Source organism: Protopterus annectens, chromosome 1.part1 (genome assembly GCF_019279795.1).
Source record: "Protopterus annectens isolate FY-2018-M chromosome 1.part1, PAN1.0, whole genome shotgun sequence".
Lineage (NCBI taxonomy): Eukaryota > Metazoa > Chordata > Ceratodontiformes > Protopteridae > Protopterus > Protopterus annectens.
Genome location: NC_056726.1, coordinates 774,525,947 through 774,545,925, shown reverse-complemented (window position 1 = coordinate 774,545,925; position 19,979 = coordinate 774,525,947). Strand labels below are relative to the sequence as shown.

The window sequence follows — 19,979 nt, the reverse complement described above, 5'->3', positions numbered from 1 at the left end:
ACATTAAGATTATTTGAATGCTATTAGAATACGAGTGTTATATATTACATAGATCTATATAATAGTATGAAAAAAAAGTTTATTTTAGTTTATATGATGCTGTTTTACCAAATGTGTAGTTTTGTCTTGATAGATAATTGAATTGAAAACTGTTAACCTCAGTTAAATATAACTAGTATTAAATTGATAAGGTGGTAGCTGAGGTACTGCTGCTTAGGGTAGGGGGTTAACTTGAGTAGTAAATACTGCTCTAAGTTGGAGTTTTCAACTCCAGGCGGGATGCAAGGTTTAATCCTTACATTATTTTCACTTGTTCATTGTTATATGTATATAGTTTTGACATCCACAATATATTTTGTACACTCATTGTCACTACAAACAAAATTGAATCCTATACAAAATTCCATAAGAGATTTAATAAATACAGCTATATTTAAAGGTACACCTAAAAGAGGAGATGTAACATTATTTATCTGGTTATTTGTTATTTCGATCATAAGATTCTTGAGTTTTAAAAATGCCAAATGACATCTTTAAAAGGAATTTCTTTAAACATTAATGGATTGAATAATCCGTGTAAAAGGGCAAGCCTAATAAGATACATTAATCTACACAAGGCCAATCTAGTCTTCCTGCAAGAAACCCATCTCTTGAAAAAGATATTGATAAACTAGCCACTAATAAGTATACAGTATTGGTTAGTTCAGAGCACACTCAGAAAAAAGAGGAGTGGCTATTTTATGGAATAAAAGTATGCCCATTCCTAAAACCATTAAGTCTTATCAGGATGACAAAGGAATGTTTTGTATGGTTACAATACAAATTAATGAGAAGACTTACACTTTAATTAATGTATATTGGATACCTGGAATTGATATTAATACAGTGAAACATCATATTGATAAGATCATATCATTCTCTATAGGGATATTATTTTAGCTGGTGATTTTAATTGTATACTACATGAAAGTGATACTACCACTATAAAGAAAAGAAGAATTACATCTAATGCAAAACATTTAAATGATTTTGCTAATTCTTATCATTTGAATGATATTAATAATCAGATAGAGTCAAAATCATTACCATACACCTTTTTTCTAACAGATACAAAACTTATTCAAAAATAGATAGGGTCTTTATTTCTAACCAGATGGTAACAGATTTAATTAATTCCAAAATCATTTCATGTCCTATATCTGATCATAACTCAATTGTTTTTGAATTCATGATAAAAATACTCATAATGTTCAGATCAAAAGGATACCAGCATACTTAACTCAGCTAAAAGACTATAAAGAATATATACTTTCAGAAGTACAACATTTTCTAGACATAAATAATACTCCTGAAGTCTCCATTGTCTATGTTTGGGATGCCTTAAAATCATATCTATATGGACAAAGTAACAGATGGTATAATAACAAAAGGAAATCTTGGGATAAGGAATTGTTAGATATTCAAAGTAAACTGGACTCTTATAAGCATAATAATAAAGAAAATATTATGGACAAGAAAGTTATTGAAGAAATAAACAAACTAAATGAGAAATACAAAGAAATTTTAACTCATAAAGTTAAAATAACTTTAGAGAAATACAAGTTTTTGTCTTATTCAATAAGCCCCAAATACTTACATAGACTTAAAAATAAAACAAAAGATTGAATAAACAAAACCATATCAAAGAAATCTTTTCTCTAAGGAAAAGAAGAATGTTTCTAGTATACCAGAAATACTGGACGAATTTAGAAATCACTTTCACAAGATTAACCATAACAACATTAACATGGAACCTAAAGATAAAATAAAGGAGTTTATAACCACAAACATGAATAAAAGCTTAATAAACAACAGATTAAACTATTGGACAAGAGTATTTCATATACAGAAGTTATTACACAAATAAATAAGCTTAAATCAAACAAAGCACCGGGTAATGATGGTATTATACCAGAGATATATAAAATCCTTTCTAAAACTACATATTCATTAATACATAAGGTTTTATTCTGGCCCAAACTGAGTTAATAACCCCCCATCTTGGCAATATACATTTATTTCACCAATTTTAAAACCTAATAAAGATCCAACTAGATGTTCTTCATATCGACCCATCTCATTACTTAATGTTGATTATAAAATGTTTATGAGTATTTTGCTGATAGATTGAAGACAATTATCCCGGCATTATAGACATAGATCAGACGGGCTTCATTGTAAATAGAAATACTTTTGATAATATAAGAAGAACTTTAACATTAATTGATTTTGCAAATAGGAAAAAGAAAGATTTAACACTTATTAGTCTTGATATAGGTTCAGCATTTGATTCAGTAAGTTGGGACTATCTGTTTACCTTACTGAAATGCACAAATTTCTCTGATGCATTTGTAAATTTAATTGAGCATTTATACAAAGGAACGCTGGCTTATATTAAGGTAGGAACATATGTTTCACAAAAAATACCCATTCTTAAAGGTACAAAGCAAGGATGTCTACTTTCTCCACTATTATTCACTTTAGTAATGGAGCCTTGGGCTAATTTGATTAGAAACAGTACTGACATAGAGGGTTTTGAAATAGAAGAAAATACAACATCAAAATTCAACTTTTGCAGATCATGTTCTAATTACATCAGCAGGATCTAATTCTTCTATGCAGTCTTTATTTGATAAAATGATGAATTTTAAAAGTATTTCTGGTTTAATATTCAATGAAGAAAAAACTAAAATACGACCTATATATACACGAAAAAATACTCTCATTAGTGATTTTACTAAATATGTACCCAACTCAGGTCAGATAACTTATTTAGGTATAATACTATCTAAAGATATTAAATCTATTATATATAATAACTATAATACCTGTTTTCTTAATATACAAAATCTTTTTAATACCTGGAATAATATGTTTTTACTATGGAGGAGAGACTTACAATTATTAAAATGATAATATTCCCCAAGATTTTATACTTAATACAATCAATAATACTTTCACCTACAAAAATAACTATCAAGAAACTGAATACACTAATGTTAAATTTCTTATGGGCACCTAATAGACCTAGGATTGCATTAAAGAAACATACTAATAGCTGGTCTCAAGGGGTATTTCTTTTCCAGACTTTAATTTATATATTATCTCTTCTATTATAAAAGTTATTACTTTATTAATAGATCGGTCATATGTCACAAAATGGAAAGATTATTGGGAGCTAATTAGTATGCACTTCATGAAAATCTCCTTAACACATAAAAATATGATTATAAATAACTCCATGTTGTGGTTGCTAAAGGAATTTTGTACTTCACCTATTACACCTAAACATATGGTCTGTTACCCATTAAATATTATTATTAGTTATTGTAACTTTATATTCATGCACCCTAAGTATAGGGAATGGAATTTTATTGTATTCCCTATAATTTATACTCAGGGTATGCTTATGTCATCTACTTCTGAAGGAGCTCATTTAGCTATAGATAATAATCTAAAGTACTGGTATCAGCTGATATCTGATAATAAAGTTAAAAATCTAGATTTCTTAAAACAAGAATTTGATCTAAGAGAAACTTGCTGGTTAGAGGTTCAGATCTTTAGACAACATCTCATTGATATAATAGATCTAATGTCTATAACAGTTAAAGAATATATTCCAAAACTGATTGATTACTTGATAATAAATTTACAGCATAAAGTTTCTGATAAAGGTAAACTTTCATATATACATAAAATTATCAGACAAGAAACTTTTACAATGTAGATTCATACTGGAATTATTTCACCTCTATTAATGGGGACCCACCAACTCAACAAGATAAACAATATATATTGGAATCTGCTTATAGAACTATATCTTCCATTGTCTGGAGACTTTATACATGGACATTTTACATAGATCTTTTATACACCTTTGATGATGAATAAAATTAATAATAAAGATAATCTATGTAAGAGATGTAATGTAGAAATTAATGCTGACTGGGCTCATATGTTTTATGACTGTATGAAGTTGAAAGAATACTGGAAGTCAATTAATGAATTTTTGCAGGCTCTTTTACAGATAATTTCATTATTTCTAAGTCTCTTATATTATTCAACACACCTGTACCTCAATGTGTTAAAAAGATTAAGCTTCCCTTGTTATGGTCTATCCTAGCAGTGGCTAGGAAAATAATAACTAGAAATTGGATTTCAGATACACCTCCTTCGTTCAATGAATTTAAAAATGTTATGAATATAATGTGTCATATGGAAATAAGCACAATTAGAATGAGAACAACTAGAAAAACATCACATTTTATTGTATGGGATAATTTACAAAATTTGTTAAAAAAATTCTAATTTCAATAGCACAGTATTTTAGTTTAATTAATTGATCTGATTGTAGTGGATGTCTTTGTAAATACTTTAGTTGTTTTGTTGAATATTATAATAATACCTATTTTTAATTATTTGTATAAAATTGTTATGATATTTCTCTTATATGTTAAAACAATAAACTTGTTTTGAAAAAAAAGAATCTGAGTGACCTGAAGACTTGAGGACTTATTCATGAGATTTGGGTGTGACTGAAACAATGTGATCCTAGATACAATTGGTATAAATGAGGCTCTCTCAGAGAACCTCAGCTGTCAATGGATCCACTATAAGGAAAAGAACCAGCTGAGATAGTTTGAGCACCTAATGAGGATACCCCAGCATGTCCCCTATGGGAGGTATACCAGGCCTGGCTCATTAAGAGTAGACTGCAAATTAGACAAGTCACACATTGGTAAGATTATATGCATCTTAACTTGTCTATAAAAAAAACAATGAGTCCGAAGAATGACCTGTGTGTTGATGTGGGACTTAAAAAAATGTTATATTACTGTGGAACTTTCTTGTTGTTTCTAGCATGACTGATACATATTGTTTTTTTTTTAAACCAGCTGTAATATGTAACCATACACTCATATATATATATATACACATACTATATATTTCTAAATTCTGACTTTGGTGTGATAACAATGAAACAATTTTTATCTTATGTTCCTACAATTAAAGCTTCTGATTTTTTATGTCTGAATATAAAATTGGGATTTCTTCTTTCTGAATCACTATGTGAAAATTGTTTTCAATGCACCATGGTCAGAGGATAAAAATATTTTAGTTAAACTTGCATGGTTGAAAGGAACAGTCACAGGGCTTTAATACTGACTGCTCAGAAAAGGTAAACTAATGAGAATATTCAATATTGAAATTGTGAAAGTTTTGACAGTTTGAAATATATTTTTTGTAGTCAACCTATATGTAGAAAGTGTGGATGTTAATTTTTTTTGTTAAAGATTCAGACAATTCATTTGATCACTCATTCAATTCCAAACATCTGCTTTATGTTATTTAGGATCACAGGTAAAAATGAATCTATCTAAGCATAAAACTGACATAAAACCACTGTAGTAACACTAGTAAACATTCCAAACACAAAAAATGGTGACCACAAGTTTAGATATCAAAAATAAATTCAACCAAATGGCTGTAAAATACACTAATTTAGTAAAATACACTAAAGCAGGGACAATGTTGCAGGAATGATGCAAAGCACAACAAATTAAAATGCAAATGAAATGGATGCCATCAAATTAATTTACTGAGCAAAACAGCTGGCGTCCATCCAGGTGCTTTACAGGTGAGTGGATACAAGAAATATTGTAAATATTAAAGTAGTTACAATTGTGGGCACATTTATTTTGGTGCTAGGAAACCCTGTATTTGTTGATTGTACTTTGTTTTAAGTGACCCTAAACTGCCTAGATCACATTATACATTTCATAACTTTGTGTTTGTGTACTTTAAACAGCAGAAATTGCCATAGATGTGATTAGAGTAGCAATTTAATGAATTAGCATCATTCCTCCCACCCTAACGCTTTATTACTTCGACATAGAAAAAAAAACACATTGCCTTATAAATAGTACATAGTCAGTCATATGTAGTTAACCTGTGTCAGGACTATAAGCCCATAATTTTAAAGTTTATTTATTTAGTTAATTAGCTATAGTTTGATGTCAAAATTATTCTTCAAAGTATAGCCCAATTTTAGAGGAAACATAAGGAGAAAAGCTCCAAAAACAGTTAAAACAATTGAAAGTAAATACATACATGAATTACAACAGAAACACATTCCTTTTGGTGTTATCATACCAGAATAAGTAACTACAAAAAAAGCATAATAAAAATAAGAGGTACAAAAAGAATACACAAATATTGATGCTAATACATGATTAAAGACAACAGAGTAAGTGAAATGGTCATCATGGATCCCTGCGCTGCCATGACCTAGGCCAGAAGGGCTTACATACATATATATGTGTGTAGATACACACTCTCTCACACACAGACGTACAAACCTACACACAGATCAAACATCATGGTTTAGGGAGGTGTGAAGTAACTGGAGTAACAACAGAAAACACACATAGACATGAGAAGACAATGCAAACTGTGCACAAACAGTGACTAGAGATCAGAAATCAGAAATGAGCTGTGTACCATATGCAAGAATGATAATCCTAAGGCTGATTAAGACAGGCCATTTCAAAAATGTTGAAGTGGAAACTGACAGTAAACAGCTTAAAATTGGAATGTTTGATTATTTCCAAACAGGTACGCAAGTTCATTTAAAAAAAGAATATCAAGTGATGTGTGGTTACAGTTGTACAGTTGTAGATTAAGGCTTTCTAACAGTTTATGTAACCTGAGTCATGAGATCGGTTTGCTTGAGCAAACAGGAAAAGTAATACAAATATAGTATAGTCCATAGCAAACAAATGAAACTTTAAAAATAACATTTTGAGATATTGATGAATTCTGAAACAACTGGTGAACAGTAGTAATCAAAATATTGTGGCGAGTGGTGACAGAGAGAGGAGCATAGGGGCAAGGTAGAGATACAAACAGCACAACCTCAATACAAGAAAATAGCACAGTATGCACAGTAATGACTGTATAATGACATGCCAGTGAGTTCCTTCATGCTAATGACAACAATCGAATATAAATTATGCCATCATACATGGAGGAGCAATTCAACAATTCGTACATGTAACATGAAAAGCTGCAGTGCAAATCTGTTTTGCATGTCAGAATTTTCTGCTTTCACTCATGCTGTGTTGCTAGGAGTAGCAACAGTATTAGCTGAGAAATGTCTTAATGGCTGATTTGAGAGTCCATGTGTGTAAGGCTTTGTGGCTCTGCTCTCTGTTTTGCAAACAGTCCTCCAGTAACTGCCATTCCATCATCTCCATGACAAGCACATTGCTGACTGCTCCATGTGAACATTGACACCATACAGGAGTTAGAACACATGTGCTGTCCACACACAGAATCAAGAGGGATGTAGGGACTGCCTATCCCAATGGACACAGAGCTTTGTATCCACAATTCAGCATCCAACATGGAACATTTTAGTTATTTTGCAGTCATCATCATCACAAACCCTACACTAATTCATTGACATCATTCTGCAGCATGTAGAGGAGCATGTATTGTTTCCACAAAGGAGAAAAACAACACTAGGTGGACATTTTTTACAACAGTCTCTGAGGTCCTGAGGGCCATTGATTGTACCTACATTGCCATCAAGGCCCCATTTCCTCCCAATTGCATTCCATATACCAACTGTAAGGAGTTCCACTCCATCAGTTGGCAAGTGATGTCTAATGCACTACTATTATATACAGTGTGTCTGTCCACCATCCAGGCAGTTCTTATGATTCCCCTCTGTGGCACATATGCAACCTGTAGGAGCATTTCACGTATGGTAATGTTCCACATGGTTCGAACTTGGTAAGTGCATACATGGCCAGCTATATAACCATGTCAGTTGATGCAGAATATACCTTAGAAGAGTGGCTGATTGCCTCCAAGTCATGGTAGAAATGATTTACAACACTGCAATTTTTTGTAGATACAGAATGTCATTAAACATATGATTGGACTCCTGAAGGTAGCTTCTGCTGCATCTGGTGGCACAATGCATTATGCAGTTGAGAACTGCATCCGTGGTGTGCACTATGTTAATTAACCTTGTAGTATATAAGCAGCTACAACACTGGAACATAACAGCACTGGTTGACAGATCTATGGTAGCAGCAGAAAATAAGTTGAGCACTGGGGTGTTGGAAGAACCAGTTCAAACAGTACCATGTACAAGGCAATGGTGATGGCAAAATATTGTAGCACAGGGAAAGAGACAGCTTCTGGTCCAAAAACTATGGGCTATAACAAGAATGATGCAGAATGAAACTGATGCATGCATTAACACACCCAGTCTATGCATTACAGTGCACTGACTGACCATGGTGTACATCAGATATTACTTTACCTACACAGACCAAAGTGGTAAGCAAGGCACACTCAAATATCATTTATACTGTTGGTTGGGGCACAGTGACAGGTGACAGCAATGATAGCATAGATGTAAGGGTAATGGAGTGGAGATGTGATAGCCATGCATGTGGGTGGCAGTTTAGGAGGAGTCAGAGGTCACACCCCCCTATGTTTGGGTGGAGCTTTCATGCTGTGAATATTGGCCAGGTTTACCATTTGTCCTGCACTGTCAAGTCTGGAAACATCCTAAAAAAGCAGTAGTGTAGCAGTTTGGAAGCATGGATGGGAGCCCCCCCCTGTTGCCCCTCTATGGGGAGGCAATAGATTGATATCAAAAGGGATAGTGGGGAACTGACAGACCCAGAGTGACTGGACTCTGTCTCTTTTTAATTTCTCCAAGTCTTTTGGGTTTCTAGTACCATGATGGGAATGGACCTCATTCCTAAGTCAAAGTATGTTTAAAGTTCAAGCAATTTGTACTATTTTAGTCTTTTATGTTAACTAAAAGTGCTCTTCACAACACCCACAATGTGCCTAGAAATGACTTCTTCTGTAATTCATATGGAGCTACATGTATTGGTAGTACATCTAAATATGACTGTAAATTATTTTTTATGAGACCCATTGCTCCTACTGCTATGGGAACGAACTGTCTGGGTATCTTTATTCCATATTGCTCTTGTTTCTGCCTGTAAATTCTGGTGTTTTATGATTTTGTGTGTGTGTGTGTCTCTCTCTCTGCATGTAACACACTGTAGTCACTAGGTGTAGCAATTTCACTGATCAATGCTACTTTTGCCTTCTTTTCATGGACTACTATGTCTGATTTTCTCACATCTGTTTTGAAGTGTTTGCGATGAGTGATCGCATGTGATATAAACTTCATCATTCTCTATGATGCTTTGTGGCTCAAATTTGCAATGCATCTCAACTTCTTCAATATCGTAATGTTTGCACAATCCCCAATGCAACAGTCTTGCCACATTATTATGCCTTTCAGTATACAGTCCTTCTGCCATTTGTGTATCACAGCCAGCAACAAAATGTGTGACTGTTTCCAGTTTTGTTTGACAAAAATCTACATTTGTTTATTTCTCCCACATGCTCAGTGGACCTTATAAACCAACGTGTATGTCATCCACTGTCCTGGGACACCAATATTAACCTTTCATCTTTTGGTTTAAATTCACCTTTCCTTAAACATTCCTACATCAGATCCTGATCAACATGTGGTTGCTCCAGGAGTTTTCATTAATTATAACTATATTTATGCCTTCTCCACATTTGTTGCCTTCTCATCTGATCCTTCTCCTTATATTCTTTCTTCTGTTTTTCAACACATTCAGTTGCTGCCAGATTTTTATCTACTTCTAGTTTGATTTTCATTCATGCTTGACACTGATATGCTTCTGCTAAACTAATCTGGGAAGTCATCTTAGACTTGTTCTACTTATGATTCAAAACTTTCACTATTTCTGAATCATGTGAGGTCAGTAGATATGTATGCAGTCCTGTGATTGCAGACCTATACATGCAATCAATTTTGAGTAGGCCCTTACCTCCTTCACAATGGGGAATATATAATCTTGGTGTACACTAATTTTTATTTTGATAAGTGTGAAGTATTTTTCTTGTTTTCCTGTCCAATACCTTTTGAGGCCAGTCAGTCACCCCAAATCTATAAGTTAGAACAGGAGGAACAAATTGGTTTATAGCTTGGACTTTGTTCCTTGATGTCAGGACTGTTTTCATATTAATTTTAGTCTTCTAAAATATTCCTTACTGAGCTTTGTTCACATATGTTCATGTTTTATTGTCAGGCCTTCATCAGTTCCCAAATATTTATACACTTACTCCTGCTCAGGTCCCTTTATATCACATTCCTGTCCCAAACTGATATTTTCTTGGTGCTGCAGTTTTCCTGCTTTAAAGGTTGCTTTTGCATATTTATAAGATCAAATTACATTCTTATATCATCCAAGAAAGTTTTGGCCATTTTTAGTTGTGTTTTTAGTTCCTCATTTGTTGAACTATACAGTTTTAAATCAAGCTCAAAAATAAAATGAGGCATCTTTACACTTTGTTGTTTTCTGGAAGCCAAACTGTAACATAATCTGTTAACTAGACAAACTTAGTGGGTTAAGGACAAAGAGTCACCTTGGAATATTCCCCTTTGAATTTTTATCCCTGAGATAATAATGTGTCCTTTATCATGGCTTAGCTGTAGAGTGGTTTGCCACTGTTTCATGGTCACTGTAATGTAACTGATCAATGTAGTGTATATCTTATACATCTGTAAGCACTTATTTTTCAATGAATGTGGGATGCTATCAAATGCTGTTTAGTAGTCTGTCCATGGATTCTTCCCCTTTTTACAATTCTCCATTATAACTTTATTTAGCAACAAGTGATGCTTTGTTCCATATGACATCCTTTTGTTACTGTTTTGTTCTATTGCTACAATTTAGTTTTCTTCTAAATGATTATAAGCTCTAGTGGGTCTATATTAGTTTGTTAAAAGTTATTTTCAGCGAACACCTATTCAGTGACATGTATTCAGTGAAAATAACTTCTGCGATTCGCTAAATTTTCCAAGGACAATGAAAGAATTACCCTGCAGCACAACAGAACCCACAAATAACTAAATCAAACCCATCAATGTGGGGGGGGGGCTTCACCCCCACACCCATTCCAATGTGTGGGGGGGGGCTGCACTCCCAAACACACCCTGAACTATATATACCAACTCTGAGATCTCAGTACAGTGAGGAAGAGGGCAATGTTGTGTAGTTAGCCAACTGCTTCATTGCCCTTGGAAAATTCAGTGAAGTGAGGAAGTGATTTTCGCTGAATATGTATTGATGAATAGGTGTTCGCTGAAAATAACTTACTGCAAACCAATATAGACCCACTCTATCAAACCCCAGTGAGAAAATCATGATGTTAAGCCACATACATATGTGTACTAATATGTTGTGCTTTCCTTTTCTCTTTTGTCTCCTTTTCCTATATGTTCAGATGTGGCACGGGGTCTGGAGCAGTAGCAGCCACCTTTTTCTGCTCCAATCATGGGATACCAGCAGTTGCCAGGCCTGACTCTCAGTGGAGAGATGAAGTTTACCCTGCTGAAGGTGACAAGAAAAGCTCATTGGTGGTCCCTGTTGCCACATCTCAGGAAGGAGGTTGAAGATCCTCATCTAATAGTGACCCTAAGGGGTCACCTGGCATTAGATGCAGCAGCTGTCAATGTTCAAGATGCACCAGAACTGGAATCTCCCATTGGGACACTGGATAATATCAATATCAACTAGCCAACCCTGACCATCAGGCTGTCAGAGGCTGGTCCTGACCATGATGTCAGTCAGCATTGAGGTGACTGACATCTGAGTTTGTTCTCCTCTGAGCCAGACAGGCCTCCTGTATCCCATACTACCTCCATTATGTTGTTTGCCTTCTTTGTGTGTCACTTCCCTTACATCGTTTATATTCTAATTGTCGTCTCTTTGTGTGCCTGTGTCCTTCTACTTTTTATCCAATTTTTGTATCAATACCACCCTGTCTCTATCTTTATTTTATGTTTGTCTGTCCACTGCTTTCTTTACTTATGTATTTGTTTGTTTATGTTTTGCTTTTTTTACTGAGATGGTCTGACTGGGCAAGAAATCTACCCCATTTCAGTTGAAGCCCTGGAAGAAAAATTCTAAAAGAAAAAGATCAGGTACACAGATTACTTAAAGAAATAATTATATGATTTATGATGCTAAATACAAATGGATAAATAAGTGACATAAATATCTATAGCTTAATGGAAATCATTAGTTGAAACTCTGGGAAAAAACTTTAAAGATAGTCTAAAGAAAGTGCTGACAAAGAGGTGATAAGAGGAATACAGGGAAGCAGGAAAGAGAGGAGCAGTTGTAGATTCAAAGTGGTGATATTATACAGGGTTGGGAAGGGAATGCAGAAGTTGTTCAGTTAAGTAGAAGAAAGGCAAAAGAGTAAAACGGGGTCAGTTAGTAGATTATCCAGGAGATGTAAATGAACATAGCCATGTATCCATTAGGTAATTATTTGTATTTTAAATGGATGGATGTGTCCTTTAAGTCTAAGAGTGAGACGAATGGCGTTCCATATTTTTGAAGGTGGGAAATGTACAACGAGTCAGCTGCAGTGCTGTTTGCTTTGATTACGGTTAGGCAGCAGTAGAGCGTAATAATCTGCCAGGGGTGTAGAAATGGGGAATGTTTTTTAGAATAGGGCATTTCTCTGGTTCATAAATGGATTTTTGGAAAATGATTAGTTGCGAACATGTGAGGTAGTGCCTTAGTTCTAACCAATGAAAGGGTTTTAGGGCATGGCAGTGGTGAGACCTGTAGTTGTGATAAGTGGTGAATTTAGTTACTTTATTATAACATTGGTCTAATAGGAGAGTTGAGTGGATGGTAGGTTAATTAGCATGGGAGCTGTGTATAGTAGTGTTGGGATAAGGATGGATAAAGCAATATTTTTACTGGCATTATCTGTAAGGTATTGCTGACTCTGTATTGGGCATCTTGTTTGGTAGGATCTTTTTACTGCATGTTTTATGTAGTGATCATATTTTACGTTTTTATTGACAATGCCCCCACAAGCTTATTATGACTTGCTAGTTCTAGAAGTGATTGAAAAGTAGTTTTTCTGATCGCATGCCTTTCCTATCCCCTTCTTCCTAACAGTACATATTTTTTGCTACCATCCCTATCAATTCATCTTCAAAAAAGTAAAATGGACACTTATTCCCCGCTAGAAAAAATATGCCCTTCTTCTCTCTAACTGATGCTTCTTTCAGGTTACCCTTATGTTTGCTCCTCTGCTTGCTCTTTCTCTATTTCTGGCTTTCTCATCTCCCTGTACTTTCCTGTTGATGTGATGAATTGAGTTGCATGTGGGAATGCACATAAACTCAGGCATATCACCATACTGTTCCTGTCACAAGGGTCATTATTGTTAAGTAGAGCAACTGCTGCTACTATACAGCCCTTTTCCCAAAACACTGCTATTGTTTTGGTCCTGATACCTACCTGAGCAGACCTGGGTTATATTGTGCTAAAACTGCTTTGAAATGTAGTGCCCCAACAGTGAGAATCTTTCTGAATCCCTGAACACCTGCCCTTTGTACAAGAGCATATTAAATATCCAAACAATACGCAGACAAAAAGGCATGAGCTTTACAATGTCAGTCAAGCTACTGAAAAGTCAGTAACAAATGAGCTTTGTAAAATAGGTACATACAAAAGTGCTTAACGTCAGTTTGCAGATTTACAGCAGTTTATAAACTTGACTCCTTCAGTCCTGATGTGGTCTTATGATTGAACCATTTCTGATTGGGTCCTGATATGCTAAGGCTCACTCTGAGTGGAAACGAAGAAACAAAGAAACAAAACAAAGTACAAATGTAATGTTTGTACAAATAGATGATGAGATGGTTGTGAAAGAAGCATGATGGTTTCTTGAGGAAGGTTTACATGAATAATGCATAATGGAGCATAATGGAGGATGCAATGTTTACATTGTAAATATGACAACAAGTACATACAAACTGAAAAGTATTGGGCTAACAAAGGTTATTATTGAGATGCACCTTACAAATGAAGTTTAAAGGAGCTGAAATTATGCAACAGGTATAACTGTAAACAAGTGGAAAAGTCTAATGCTGCGTGGGATTGAAGGAAGCATGCATAACATAAAGCAAAGGTCTATGTTAGAATTAGCAGAAAACTGAGATCAGTTGGAAATAAATCAGGAATGAATGCAAAGCTATTCTTCATGACTAACATATAGTCACAATGGAGACATAAACACAGAGAGAAGTCGGTGAGAAAGTACAAAGGGGCGAAATGAGAAATAGTCAGGAACCACTAAAGAAATAAATGAAAAAGTACAACTATTTCATAATGATCCAACCAGTGTAGACACATGGAAGGAAGGGAAAGAAGAAAGAGGGAACAAAAATAGGAAAGTTTGCACTTAAAGCTTTAACTCAAGGAATAGAAAGGTTATGGGAATGAGCAACAGTTAGGTCCCAACATTATCACTTCAGCTAGTCTAGAAGTGGTTGATTTTCATTCCTATCTGTGCAATACATTGAATGAAAATTAGAGAAATAAATGTACTAGTATAACTTTGGAAATCTTTGCTGAAAGGTTATGTTGTATACTGTTTGTGTTTGTCAGCTATTGAAGTATTCCAAGTATGTGACAGGAATCTGTGTAAGTGTAAAATGTTGCACATACAGTAGCATTACTGGCAAAAGACTGGAATAGTGTAATTTGTACTGCTGAGAATATTTAGAGAAGGAGAATAAATGATATTTTGTGGTATTTTAACAGCATTATGTTGTGAGAAAAGATTGCATTTTATATAAACTTTAGCTTAATTACTAGAATACACAAGCTGGGAAATGAAGAGAGAAATGTTCAGCAGGACCTGAGGAGGGCTGTGCTTTACAAAGAGGTTTTCACTATTTCCAACAAACTGCCAAAGCAGTAGAGTAATTTAGGAGTGCATATAAATATGCAATTTAATCAATACAAAAATAGTAGGAAAGGGCACTGTAAAACTCCACTGCCAATCATGAGCGGACAAGGAGATCCGCTGTGGCGACCCCAAACCGGGAAAAGCCGAAAGAAGAAGAAGAAGAATAGGAAAGGACTGAGTCTTCTGTTTAAAGTGAAAAAAGCGCTCTTAGATGCCTGGAAAAATCAAGGGGCTTTTCCAGTTTAACACAGCTGTCCACCTTTTACAAGAAAAACTTTCATTGTAATCTATTTTGTGAATAATACAAGTTCAGTGAGCACTGCTGTTAAAACACTAGCATATACACCTACTTTCAGTATATATAACTCGATATCCTACACTTCTGGTTTTCCATCTGAGGTGCCTGTTACCTGCTTTCTCGTTCAGCCCTATGTACTGTAATCTGCCTCCACTGCGTGATTCACAGAATTGCTAAATGAACAGCTCAAATAGTTGTTGCTGTTCTGTGTTTCAGAAACAAAGGGAAGATCAGGGGAAGAAGCTGAATGGTTAGAGAGAGAGGAACAGAAAAGGGAAGGACGTCTGTGCTACTTTGTATTAAACTAAATCTGAAGCATGTGAACTTTCACATCATTTTTGAATCTTTGTTACGCAAAACATAGTCAAGTTTCTCTGGACTTGTCTGCTGTTTAAATTCAATAGATTTTTATTATCAACGTAGTTTATAAACTTTACTCCCATGGGATAAAAAAAAGTCAGCTGCATTTAAAACAACCCAGATTCAGCAGAAAGCTAATGATCCATCACTGTGCTGACACCATCAAAAAAAAACTAAGAAAAAATAACATAGAATGAGTTAAAAGACAATAAATAAATAAGCGTTTCCATTTTTTTCGTCAGTAATGACACTGTAGCAGTGAGGGCTTGCTCTTCCTGAAGGCTTGTTAGTGTTTAACTAGAGACAGTGACATGACAAGGAGAATTCTGTTTGGGTGTCAAAGTGTAACTCAGTTAATCATAACAACATCCTGACAAGTCAAAGGCTTCTGCACAGATTTACAATGAAGAAAGAGAAGAAATCTTTTACCAGCAAAACAAAAGAATTAATTAAAATTGATAATGGACTTGCAAAGGAGGCGCTGGCAGAGGTCTTAGGGACATTCACAATGATGGTAAGAAATGAAATGTTATACATCAGTTTTTCTATGATTCAGAATAAAAGTGACTAAGTAACGGGTTGATTCAATTGATGGTTGTGCTGCCAAAAGATCTACAGCTATCATGTAAAGCACATACAGCAACAATGCAGTAGCAAATACTAGTAGCATGTTTAAACTATGATACTGATCATTTAAAGTATAATGATTATGTGGCACATGAGACTTTGAACATAGAATTATTATTGTATTACACAAGCTATGGTGTACAGCATCATTAGTCTTATGGTCATTTAACCAAAGAGTATGCAATGTGTGTGTGTGTGTGTGTGTGTGTGTGTGTGTGTGTGTGTGTGTGTGTGTGTGTGTGTGTGTGTGTGTGTGTGTGTGTGTGTGTGTGTGTGTGTGTGTGTGTCTGTGTGTCTGTGTGTGAGAGAGACTGTGTGCTTGTGTATATGGGGTGTAGAGGGTTGAGGGCTATCCTACCTACACCATCAGTTGTAAAGTGAAACCTTGGAGACCTTCAGCTCATGTCAGCAAAGCAGAAATTAATGGTAACTCAAAGAATCACTGATATTCAAACAAATATTATATAGCAAGTTAGTGTTCTTGCACAATGTCATTCTTGCACAATGCCATTAAGCCAGACTATCTTTGGATATGCATTTTATCTGTTGTAAGAGTTTTATGGTGACTATAAGTATTCATATTTAACATTATTCTGCAGTGCCAGTGGTATACTATGTAGCACACTCACCTTTGGTGAAGAAGCTGTTGGTTCTACTCCCATACCAGGTAGCTCGATGGTTGACACTGCAGTGCAACATAAGGGGGGTGGACTTCTGAGTGTGTCATCCCTTGGCTGGGATGTTAAACTGAGGTCTCCATCTGCTTGAGTTGGTGGTAGCTTAAGTGAATATAAAGATCCCATGGCATCTATCAAAAACAATAGGGGAAGATGCCTTGAGTCTCCACTGAAAAGTGGTCACTATTCTGGTGAGACTAACTCAATCAATAAAGCATACATAAAAATGAAAAATATAAACCGCAGTGGTGCAGGGTTAGCATTGTCGCTTCACAGCAAGAAGTTCTCCCATTTGATTCTCGTATGGAGCGCCTTCTGTGTGGAGTCTGCATGTCTTCCCTGCGGTCGAGTGGCGTTCAAAAGACATGCGTGAATGGGTGTGCCTTCATTGAAGGTTGGGCATCGAGCTGGCACCTCGGCACCATAAAAATCTACTGCCAATCATTAGAGGACCAGAGTTCCGCTGTGGTGATCCCTAACTGGGAAAAGCTGAAAGAAGAACAACAACAACATAAAAATGAAATAATGTATGTGTAAGCAGATGATAAATAGTGATGGTTTGTATTATATTTTGCATGTAAGATAATGTCAATTGCATCTACATCTAGGTACACAGAGATCTGTGCCTCAAAAGACAATTTTAATATGGTACCATTGTAGGGTTCAGCTACCTTTTGGGTTATCAGTATACAGGAAGGATTTTTTCATGGTCACTGTAGTGAAGAATTATACTGATAATAAGGTGCAGGACATCTAAGCTCAAGGAGCACAGATAAGGCTCCCTCATAATGGGGAAAACTGCACGAGTGCATGATAGTCATATAGACTTAGTAGTGGATGAAGAGCATCTGTACAGTGGGCTCAATAAATAAAAGTACAATGGATGTACTCTTTGAGCCAGCCAGACTTACTGTATCTAGTATGAAGAAAAGTAAACTGCATAAAATGATGGGCAATAGCAGGAGTGTACTCCTACTTTACTGAGTTATGTGCGATCAAAGTTTGTTTTGTCAACATTTTTTCTTATCTTTTTTCTCCAGTGTAGTGCAACTGTAGTGTTGGTATGTATAATTTAGAGTGGAAAATCCCTCATAGACACTCTGCAAAAACTATTTTTATTTTGCTTGTTGGTTTGATATCTCCAGTTGATGCATTCTACAAGTGAATATCTTACTGTGTCTTATACTTTTCGCTTCATAACATTATTTTAGTATCTGTTCAAAACTGTTTGAAGTTTAATTTAGAAAACTGCAAACTTCAAAACCTGCAGGGTAAGAATACAAGTTAAGTGCAATATAAAAATATACAAATACTTTAAAGCTGGTAACCTGCTTTAATGTTTTAGATTATTAAAAGTCAGCTTTATTTAGTCATGCAGGTCTGAAAATATTAGCTTTCTTTAGCTTACTATGAAATTAAAATGTAGGTCTTGATGACATGAAGTGAAAAACAAGTAGAGCATACAAGCGACTTCTGTCTGGTGTTTGACTGTTCATTAAACTAAATTATTATGTATCTTGTCTTATGAACCAGCCACTAAAAACTGTGCTAAAATGTATGAGTAACAGCATGCAATGGTATGCAAAATAACTATTCCTAACTTTCAATATTTTACTAGTGGGTCAGCACACAGCTTTTCTATATGCACACTCAGTCACATGAGGGTTTCAAAAGGTTTAATTTTTTTTTATTATAGCTTGTGTGTTTTGCACAACTTAGTTTTAAATATTTTAATCTTTTTGATTGGTAATATGTTATGCAATTAAAAGTTTTTGCTATTTAAATGAGGTTTAGTCATCTCATTGTCTGAAGAAGTCTGAATGGTTTGGCAGATGAAGCACTATCATATCATTCTTATAATAACTTGAATCTAGTAGGGTATGCAATGTTCTGTAATATTACCATTCGGTTTTATTTTGGTTTTCAGCCTCAGCAAGTCAGTTTGTATTTTCTACTGGCATGTAACCTGTCATCAAAAACCTTAGCCAAGTTTTCCATCTGCCAAGCATCCAAAACTGTATAACTATGTCCTCAGCTGCCCCCTGACCAAGTACTACCAGTCCTTTCCACTTTCAAAACAGCCATATCTTCCCTTAGAACTATTAAGTTGTATTCCCCTTGTCCCTAATGAAATCGCCTACTCCCCCATCTTGCACTTTTCCTATAAGAAAGTCTCCTCCTCCAGGAACATCTGATGGCCCTCCAAACAACACCATCTACATACTGCACCCCCTTCTATAAACCACTTTACCCTTCTAAACAATCCCACCTGAAAATGGGGAAGTAGACTCTATTCTATCCTCTAATTCATGTTTTTATCCTTTAGCTAAGTTTTCAAAGTATAATCATTAGTCTTATACAGACCTCTCAACCGTACAGAATTTCTCAGTTTTTACTGGTTTTGAGGTCAAAATAATGGGGTGGCACTAATTCCCGAGTGGCCCCTTTAATTTCCAAATTTCCTGGGTTTTTTCAAAATTTTTAGGCAAATTTTTGCTGATGTCATCGCACACAGGGGCATGTGCAATGACATCAGCTTCATGAACAGACTGCCAGCCTGTCAGAATTTGGCTGAGGGCTGGAGGGTGTGTACTAATTATCTGACTGCTTATTTCTGTATGGCAACTTGTAGGGGTGAGAGGGGCGAGCAGCAATACTTTCACTTAAAAGTCATTTTTCCAGTCTGGTCTGTGCGTGCTGTCTACTCCTGTCCACAGTAAGTTTACTGTTACCATTTTTTTGCCATCTCTGTTTGCAAGGAGAGTTTGCAGTGCTGCTGCTGATCGGGGGGGGGGGGGTTATGTTTACTAGTTCTGCTACAAGGAGAAGTCCAGAGTTTTCTGCTGCTTGCTTGCTTGTTTACTCCAGAGTTTGCTGTGTTTGTTGTATATTGCTTGTTAATTTGCTATCTCTATTCTGAAGTGCCGTTTGCAAGGCAAGGTACTGCTGATCTAGTTTGCTGATTGCTGTAGATTGCTTGTTAATTTGTGTGTGTGTGTGTGTGTGTGTGTGTGTGTGTGTGTGTGTGTGTGTGTGTGTGTGTGTGTGTGTGTGTGTGTGTGTGTGTGTGTGTGTGTGTGTGTGTGTGTGTGTGTGTGTGTGTGTGTGTGTGAGCATGCGCA

The 19,979-nt window shown here is 35.4% G+C and overlaps 1 protein-coding gene across 1 annotated transcript in view; it reads left to right on the top strand.

The window, feature by feature from the left end:
• Positions 1-15,483: 15,483 nt before the first annotated feature.
• Positions 15,484-19,979, top strand: part of LOC122807101 (aquaporin-7-like) — a 219,978-nt gene continuing 215,482 nt past the window's right edge. The window contains exon 1 of the mRNA XM_044078058.1: positions 15,484-16,067. Coding sequence (XP_043933993.1) covers positions 15,957-16,067 — 111 coding nt within the window. The 5' untranslated portion in view covers positions 15,484-15,956. The remainder of the gene's footprint in view (positions 16,068-19,979) is intronic.